The sequence below is a fragment of the Nematolebias whitei genome, chromosome 7 (assembly GCF_014905685.2).
Source record: "Nematolebias whitei isolate Nwh7 chromosome 7, NemWhi1, whole genome shotgun sequence".
Taxonomy (NCBI): domain Eukaryota; kingdom Metazoa; phylum Chordata; class Actinopteri; order Cyprinodontiformes; family Rivulidae; genus Nematolebias; species Nematolebias whitei.
In genome coordinates, this window is record NC_056504.1 from 33,519,118 (window position 1) to 33,528,931 (window position 9,814).

The window sequence follows — 9,814 nt, forward strand, 5'->3', positions numbered from 1 at the left end:
TATATATATATATATAAACTCTTATTTTTTTACTATTGTTAAAATATTCTCAATGGATTTTTTTAAATTAATAAACAAATGTGACGTATAAATGCAGCGTGGTATAGAATTTACCTATACTGTGCAGTTCTTGATTAAAAAATGTGTTATGTGCATGAGCTTATCAAAGCAATAAAAGATAAAGGTGGTCCAACAAACTGCTATAAAGTAGATTTTTTTTTGTCAATGTGTGCCAACAAAATCTGCCATGTAAGATGCTAAACTATAGTAAAATATAGCATATTAGTACTCAAAATGTTTTTATTGTCTTTTCAAAACTTTTATTTTTTTACTATTGTTAAAATATACTCAATGGATTTTTTTAAATTAATAAAGGAATGTGACATATAAATGCAGCTTGGTATAGAATTTACCTATACTGTAAATTGGTGTAAAGCCATGCGTTTACTGGACACTTTACTGCTTTACTCACATAACACATGACAATAAGAGCACACTGACACATTAAACAGGAAAGGGGAAAAATCCCTTCAAATCCTCCAAAGAATAAGAATTGAAAAAAGGGCATTAATGGTCTCATAAAGGGTTAGCTTGCAAGGCTTTCAAGTGTTTGATGGGAGGAATGATGAAACAAAAACGAGCCAACCTCCCTGCTGACATGAGATCACTCCCTGGGTACAAAAACAAGAAGATATGCAAACATGAAAGATGAGTCTGAGAGTATTTTGATGGGAAATCATTTTTAAATGTTTCACAAGGTCATGTTTTATAGTGTGCTCGGTTGCCTTACCCTTTATTAGTTACAAAGATTTTTTCAGCGTTGTGGCAACTCTGCTTCCAGTTGTTAATTTTTATTTTGTGGCCTGCTGTCTACTCTCATTTGTTTTCTTCGTGGACATTCACCTGCCTCATGTAAATGCTCCCTGTAGTGGGAATTCAACCTCTTGAGCCTTTAAGTGGCAGCTCAGGCTGAGATACAGAAACATTGAGCTTGCACATACACACAGGCTCTACGTAGATGGATATATGCATCTCCAGAGTGGCAACTGAGCGCCTACTCAGCAGCTGGCTGAATGGGAGGGGAGGAGACGCAAAGAAAGGAAGAAGAATGACGAAACAGGGCTGGCTGCAAAAGATAATTGCTAAAAGGTTGCCTAAAATTAGCTACAAGCACTTTTGCTCCTGCAGAACTGGAGTGCTTCACCAAATTGTTCATGAAATATGAAGATGACGCAATTTACTTTTTTGCAGAGAGGTAAGGGGAAGATAGTGAAGGTAGAGGACAAACATGACACACACAAGAACGACATGTTGAATTTAAACCAAATGACTGTGGTCAGCTTTACTTCAAGGAAACTAAACTGTCAATGGCCCAGCACAGAAGAGCAACGTCATCAGGCCAGGACTCTGTGGTTTGCATTCATCTGAAGGCCAGCTTCAGGGATGAAGATGTTACAATCCTTGATTGAAAGGAATACTGGATTGACAGAGGAGTTAAGGAAGCCATCTTTGTGAAGAGAACCCATCCATTGTTAAACAGGAGCAGAAGCCTACGTGCTCAACTGTCCTTCTCTTTCAATGCTGGTATCACTCAGCCCTCTGTGGATAGCAAGCGTCTATCCGGGCACTTACGATCGGCTGTTAGGTTGCTGGTCCTCCTTTGGCGTGTGAACAACTAGTTCTGGATGTCACCAGCAAACTGATTGATCTTTTATGTTCTCTCTGTGCATATTTGGGTTTTCTCAGAGTACAATGTTTTCTTCCACACACCAAAAACATGCATGTTAGGCTGAATGGACTATAAATTGTCCCTAGGTGTGAGAAAGAGAGTGAATGACTGTCTTATTTGTCTCTATGTGCCCCTATGATGGACTGGAGACATGTCCATGGAAACTGCCTCTCGTACAGTGACTGTTGGAAATTTGGGCACAAGTGACCTCCATGACCCGAAAAGAAAGAAACGGGTATAGGTCTTTCTGCTGGGTGGAGTTTACATGTTCTCTTCGTGCATCTATGGGTTTTCTCTGGGTACTCTGGTTTCCACCCACAGACATAATGCATATATATATACATATATATATATATATATATATATATGTGTGTGTGTGTGTGTGTGTGTGTTAGTGCTGGATAATCTTTGATAATCATTAAAAAAAAGACGTGTTTTCTTTATATTCCATCTCTCTTGGTGGAAAATAAAAAGTAAAAATACGATATGAGACTGTTTACATTTTTCTTGCAGGTGATTAAAATAAATTTGATGATATTAGTTACATCACAACTCATGAAAATCCATTAGAATTATAATAAAAAGAAATAAAAATAGTTTCCCCAGGAATAATACATCAAATTATTCAACTCCATTATCAGCATGTGAGGAGACTGTTGCAAATACAAAGTTGAATAGAAATTAAAACAAATCTTGTGCAATATATATTTTTTAGATCACGAACAATCAATATAAACAACAGGAACGTCTTCAGCCCAGAGTGACAATGAAGGCCTTGTGCACCTCCCTGTAGGCGTTTCGGAGAAGAACATAAGGGAAGCAGCTCTCCAGCATGTCTTGGCTCAGGAACGGAGACTCCTCCACAATCTAAATAAAAAATATCAGTAGAGCAGGGATTAATTTATTTATTTAGTTATTTATGAATGCCCTCAGATTAGCTTCATAGGTTTAAAGCTGTAAAACTAAAGTAAATATGCACCTGTGGTACAAATATTTAAAGCAAGTTGTGTATTTTAAAATCAGTTGTTTTAAATTAAAAGATGCAGGAAATGTAACATTAGCCCAGATTTTTTGTCTTTTACCACACTGGGTGGGTGCGCAATGAAATTACTTGAAAAAAGTGCACCTTGTTTCCTTTTAAACAGCAGCTTCTATGAGGCTCACTGATATTTTTTTTAATGAACCAACACAGAGAACTTGAGTCAACACCTTCTTCTGTGTAACTGTGGAAAACATTACATCTATGAGTTCTGGCTACATATATAATTACTTCTTCTAACTCTTATACTATTTAAAAGAATAAAAATACATTTACCTGTACATGAAAATTTCTGAACCAGATTGCTATATTTACAATTGTAATAAAAAAAAATAATAATAATTTTTCATATGAGTTTACTGTTTATTAGGACTGCTTCTGATGGGTTATTAAGGTGCCCGTTTTTTCCATGTGTCAAACCAATAACTCACACAAAACAATTTTTTCCTGCAAAGTACATTATTTTTAGAGTATTCTCGTGAGCCTACCATGTGCAGAAGCAGGTAGACGGACTCTCTGTTTTTGACCTCAACTTTTTCCACACTTTGGCCCAGCTGAAGCAGGGTGGAGGAGGCCAGCTGTGGAATGATGTGCGGTTAAAATGAGACAAATCAAACAAGAGGAATGCTTTCATGATGCTGGTCATGACCTCAGCTGGGCCAAAAGGTTGGCAGTGTCCTGAGAAAGTTTTTTAACACAAATATGGTCCGACATGTGTACCTAGGCAAGCGCTTGTCCTTTGACACATTTGAAGTATAATGGTTTTATTACATTTCTGTGAATCCGCATCAAGCCATCATGTAGATGTTCATCGATAAAACTAAATCAGGTTTTTAGCATTTGTTTACAGGTGTGTGATTAAGCTATGTGCTTTATTGTTGATGCATTTCCATTTAAATGTGGCAAAAACAAAAATTTGACCATTTGTTGAATTTGAAATCTAATTAAATTGCTGGTACAAATCATTTGTATCACAACCATGTGACATTTAGTTTCCTGTTTATCAGTGTTGTAAACCTTTTTGTTTTCTAAGAACAAGTGTGCTACTCACCAGGAGAAACTCTTTGAGCTGCTGCTCTATGTTCTGGTTCTGAATGGTGAACATGGCAGCGAACAGCTGGTTGATGGCCGCAGCTAAACAGTGGATGTTGTTGTTGTGGCCTGAAAGTGAATGCAGAAGTAAAATAATCTTTTTAAATCACTGCAAATTATTGTGGAAAAGCATGTCATGTACCTAAGCAGCAGAGAGGATGTTTTTTTGTGGCCAGGCCAATTGGAGAAATTTACTTAATGATGTGTAACACAAGAGGAAGCATGCTGGGCATATTTCCTCAGGCTCACAGGGTTAATTTGTTTCAAATATGTCAATGGAAAATAAAGGCAAAGAAAATAATCATAGGCAAATGCCACTTTATGCTCTGATAGAAATCTTGGCCATTTAGTACTCTTAATGTTTCTGTCTAGGCTCAAAGCCAAGCAGTTAGGGTCGCCAGGGCCACATGCCAAAAGTAACAGCATTGATACACGTCAACCGGAGATATCTGTAAACAAAAGTCTCACAACTAAAACGTGGTTCCTATTAGCCAACATGCTTTCTTTCGGACCATGTCCGACTGGAAAGTGTGATGCTAGTGTTTCAGGGTGGAGTGCCTTTTTTTACACACTATCAGCAGCTGGGAAATAATGGCTGGAGGAACAACTGATTAGAGTTGAGTTGGGAGTTGTCTGGAGAATAATTACTGTCAACCAGAGACTGTAGCAGCCTAAATGAGCAACTGATTATGCACCTCCATGCTCTCGGCTGTAAAAGGAGTTCGAATCCAAAGCCAGGGATGGCAGGGACACAGCGATGTAGACGAGCAGCAAACAAGAGAGCTTGAACTCCTCTTCAACCGATGTGTTATCTGCAGAGTTATTCATAGAATAAAAAAAGTCAGGAAAAAATGTTCTTTTAACTCTGTATGCTTTGTTTTTAAGGGTCATAAATAGAATAATATGTTACCTGTCTTCATGTTACCAATAGCTGCTACAAGGTCAGGATCAATATCACATTTTAGCCCAGCTGCAGTAGCCAACTCAAAAATGCTCAGGGTCACCTGCAAGATTAGAAAAAGATTAGGCTGCAACTTGAGCTTCAGAGCTTTAGTTGTAATGAAAATGTAAAATGCTTACAGGAAGTATTTTATACCCATTTTGTAGCCCAAATTATACACTGATTAGTCTGATAAGGTGTTATTTACTTGCTTTTTTGGGGGCTAACCATATCATAGTATCACATATGATATATTTATAATTTTCTTCCTCAGAAAAAAGTGATATAAGGTGTAAAAAAAAAGTACCATAAAATCACTCAAGGGTCTTTGTCTCAATGCAAAATTTCTGATCTAGTCATTTTTCTGGTTGCATTCACAGTTTGCCTGTCTGAGCAGAATGTGGATGGCTGATGTGGTTCAAAGAGCAAAAGCTGCAGTCATAATCAGTCTCTCTCTCACGGAGGCATGAGAGGGCTGCTGACGTCTTTAGGGTTATCCTGGCCTGTGGCTGTGGCACGGCTGTCATGCCTCACTCAGAGGCCAGACGTAAGTTAGAGGAGGGAGAGTTCATGAGTCACAGACACACAGATTGCTCCAGAGGGAGATTAGGAATTTAGTTTGGTGGGTACCGAGTGGCTTAAAAGGCTTGTTTCTCTTAAGGTTCTCAACTTCAGATTCAGATTCACTAAGTATCATGCAGTTTCTAAATACTTTGCATCCAGCCCAGGTGCTATTTTTTGCGTTCCTAACTTCAAATGACAAGAAGTTGCCTCCCCAACAACATATCTCAAAAGCAAATGTATTGCACACTTGGATCAGTGCACTTTGATTCTTCAGTGGAATATCAACACGTGGTGACCCATTTGAAGTGCAGTTCTCTGTGTAACAGCTGTGTTTACCTGAATGTCAGCTTCAGGAGTGATGAAGTCTCTCAGGCTCTCTATGGGGCCCATCATGAAGGGGCAATGCTTCTGCAGGATCTGGATTACAAGATTATATGACACATCGTTACTGGATCACCCATAAAGACGACATTTATGTGCATTATGTCAGCTTTATGTGAAGAGTTCAGCGCAACAATAACTTGCAGTTCACCTTTATTATTTAATATTTTATTTATGTCATTAAAATAAAGGGTATGCATTGGTGTTATAAATACTTTGGTAAACTGATAAACTATAAAAAGCAAAGAGTGAAACTGAAACGTCACGGTGGTATGCTGTTCGGTGTATTTATACTATTTTATGCTACTAGTGCTTAGTGTATTTTTATTAATGTTTTTCTTAGTTCATATCTTAGATCTTATTACTGTTTTTCTTTTACAATTTAATACTTTTTTGGACGTAACTGGGACCCTGTATACACAATTTCCTTCCATCACATGTGGTACATGTGGTGGTACGACAAATAAAGAACCTTGAACCTTGACTCCATGTATGGTGCGAACACAGACAAAAAATATATTAAGTGGGTGGTTTGGACAACTTTCTTTGGCAATATAAAAGAGGGAACTCAATTTTCTGGATTTGGATCATTACAATTTTTTGTGATATATGAAAAACTTTAAACAAATTTTCTAATTTAAGTTTGCGAGATAGTGTAGCCTATTCCAGCAAAGACTGGTATGGTACTGAGCCATTAGCAGGACCACATAGGAGCGATTCAGCAGTCCATCACAAGACCTAGGTCTTATGAAACAGCATGTGCTCACATTTACTCCAAAAATCCCATTTGAAAACTAATTAACCTTTGAAGACAGACTGTCTTAATATCCCAGAATCTTTCAGGAGAACATGCTAACTCTTCACAGAAAGACACACAGAGTCAAACCTCTCTGCTGTGAAGAATATTCTTTCTTTTTGATTGTTTAAACTGCACTCTATAGATGTTCATGTTCTTAAATTGTATTGTTTGGACTATTTGATGTCATCTAGAGGGATTAAAGTTCATGATGTGATATAATTACTTTATTGTAAATATTTAGCAGCTGTTTCTTTGTTTTATGGCATCCACAGAGCACAGTCATCCGATAAGATGTCTGAATAATTGATGTAGTTCTTGGGTTTAGGTGAAGTTTCTCAGAGCTTTTGTGAATTTTAAAATTACATTTTTAAAATCTTTTTTCAGATATTTTAGCAACTTGTGGTTGTAAATCACTTTCTTAAATCATACTTAGGAAACTATGAACTGTATAGGATTCAGTTGAAGGTCTGCAAAAAGTTTAATTATTTTCACTAAGAGAGTAAAACAATTATTTTTGTTCTCAATGAGCTTCCAACAAAGTTGCCCAGGAGTTTATTAACTAACTAAAATGTGTTTATTTATTATTCACTTGAACAGGCACCTTAGGAATTATATCATCAAATAACATATTATAGATTTATACCCTCATCTAGATATCTTTTAAGCCCATACCACATTATGAGATGTTTATTAAACAAGTTATTTTATAATCCTGTTGGATCTTACATCTTTCAGACAGTTTTGCACCATTGATCGGAAAGACAGGATCACCCCGATGATGGTCATCCTCTTCAGGACATTCTCTCCACCTGGTAGTGTGCAGAAAATCAATCACATGTTCTGAACAATACACAATACACACTTTAACAGTGGAAGGACTCGAAGCCAGAGCTCGTTCTTCAAATGTGAGACTCGATGTAAAACTATTATTACAGCAGGAGAGCGTCAGTCTATATCAAAGTGTTAATTCCAATTCAATTTATTTTTATAGCTCCAAATCACAACAGAAGTCATCTCAGGTCACTGAACAGAAACATTCACATATAAAAATAATAATTTAACATTATTTATCTGAGGAGCAGACTGTTTTGAATTTAACTCCATCACAGAACTCTCATCTTGAGCAAGCATGAAGGCGACAGTGGAAAGGAAAAACTCCCTCGTGAGGAAGAGACCTTTAGCAGAACCAGGCTCAGGACAAGCGGCCATCTGCTTCGACCGGCTGGGTTTGAGAGGAACAGATACACAATGGCAGGTCAAGAATCACATGTTAAAATAGAAACAGTATCAAATGAAAAATATTCAGTTTTAGCAAATCAGTAAACCTGCAGTCTGAGAGTGAAGTGCTCTGTTAGGAAAATATGAAACAATAAGATCTCAAATATAAGATGGAGCTAGGTTGTTGAGGGCTTTGTAGGTTAGGAATAAGATTTTGAATTCAATTCTGGACTTGACAGGGAGCCAATGGAGAGAAGCTAAAACTGGAGAGATATGATCTCTCCTACTAACTCCAGTTAAGACTCTGGCAGAAGCATTTTGGATCAACTGAAGATTTTTTAAAGAAGTTTTTGGACACCCAGATTATAAACCATTGCAATAGTCCAGTCTAGATGTGACAAATGCATAAACCAGTTTTTCTGCATCATTTTTAGATAAGATGTTTCTAATTTTAGTGACATTACACAGGTGGAAGACCACAGACGTAGATAGTTGGGCTTTGATTTACTGCTAAATTAAAGGAGAAGTCCCATCTGGAAAATTTGAACAAAAACTCTAAATCAGGCTTCATCAACAGACTGGAAGTATCAACATTAGGAGCATGTGGGATTGATCCCAAAGATCTGTTCCCATGAATTATTGCAGTTTAATAAGTGTTAACGCTGATTCACACAATTTGAGCTTTGAACTATTCACAAGAATATGGCTATGACTTTAGATTTTTGTGACTTTTATACTTTTCAAAAAGATTATATTAAATTGCCAAATTAAATATACACGGAGAGCTTTTCAGCTTGTTGGAAAACATTTTTCTCTTTGAAATCGTCTTCGGGCAGCACGGTGGCGCAACTGGTAGAGCTGCTGCCTCTCAGCGAGCAGGTCCTTGGTTCAAACCCTGGTCCAGGGGCCTTTCTGGGTGGAGTTTGCATGTTCTCTCCGTGCATGCGTGGGTTTTCTCCGGGTACTCCGGTTTCCTCCCACAGTCCAAAAACATGCATGTGAGGCTGATTGGTAACTCTAAATTGTCCCTAGGTGTGAGTGAGAGAGTGAATGTTTGTTGGTCTCGTTTGTCTCTATGTGGCCCTGTGATGGACTTGCGACCCATCCAGGGTGTACCCCGCCCCTCGCACAGTGATTGCTGGACATGGGCACCAGCGACCCCCGTGACCCAAAATGGAATAAGCGGGTAAAGAAAATGGATGGATGGATGGAAATCGTCTTCAGCACACTTGCTTTAATTAAATATATATACTTTTAGCTTTTAGCTGGGCTGTTGCTACCTTTAAACTTTTAGCTTACTGTTTGATTCTTTTAGCTTCAGTCAAGTGTTCTGCCACATTTTAGTGTGACATTGAGTTATAACACGATAACTACCTCTAAAATGAGTCCAGTAAGAGTAACAAGAGTACTGTAGATAGAGATGTGTTTAGTAGACCTTATTTCTTCACTGTTTTATGTTCTTTTTCACTGACTTCAGTGAACACAACCTCATTCTGTCTCATTCTTATTGATAACTTCCTTCAACCCGTCCCCTTAAGCTTCACATCTCTTTATCTTTTCTTCCACTCAAGTTCCTCTCACCACTTCTCACCTGTCAGTCTTTTTTTCAGGTTGGTCATTTCCTCGGGCTTGTCAAAGTTATTTTTCAGCTGAACCAGGATGTCCATGTTCTCAGTCACCATTTTCTGTCAGAAGAGAATGAAATAAAACCGGTGATAAAAGCCACGTTCAGCTGTGGGTCACAAAGGAAAAGCCATAACTGTGGCAGACTCTTCAGAGTTGTCCAAGATATGAGCTTAAGGCTTTAAACAGTTTCTTGTTTTTAACCATCATTTTACATAGGGGTTCACGTTTTACAGGTCTCACCAAAAATAAAATCAATCTAAATGTGAACATTCGCACACATTATGAGGAACCAAGTTCAATGCAGTCAATTTATTTTGACTCACCAGAACGGATGATGAGAGAACTACATAGTTTCAATAGACTTAACCACATATTTGTCCATATATATATATATATATATATATATATATATATATATATATATAT

The 9,814-nt window shown here is 37.5% G+C and overlaps 1 protein-coding gene across 1 annotated transcript in view; it reads right to left on the reverse strand.

Moving 5' to 3' along the window:
- Positions 1-2,429: 2,429 nt before the first annotated feature.
- Positions 2,430-9,814, reverse strand: part of nckap1l (NCK associated protein 1 like) — a 32,076-nt gene continuing 24,691 nt past the window's right edge. Inside the window, exons 24-31 of the mRNA XM_037679413.1 lie at positions 9,354-9,447; positions 7,271-7,353; positions 5,701-5,781; positions 4,771-4,864; positions 4,556-4,672; positions 3,820-3,929; positions 3,257-3,346; positions 2,430-2,596 (exon numbers count right to left, since the gene is read on the reverse strand). Of these exons, the coding sequence (XP_037535341.1) occupies positions 2,480-2,596; positions 3,257-3,346; positions 3,820-3,929; positions 4,556-4,672; positions 4,771-4,864; positions 5,701-5,781; positions 7,271-7,353; positions 9,354-9,447 (786 nt within the window). The 3' untranslated portion in view covers positions 2,430-2,479. The remainder of the gene's footprint in view (positions 2,597-3,256; positions 3,347-3,819; positions 3,930-4,555; positions 4,673-4,770; positions 4,865-5,700; positions 5,782-7,270; positions 7,354-9,353; positions 9,448-9,814) is intronic.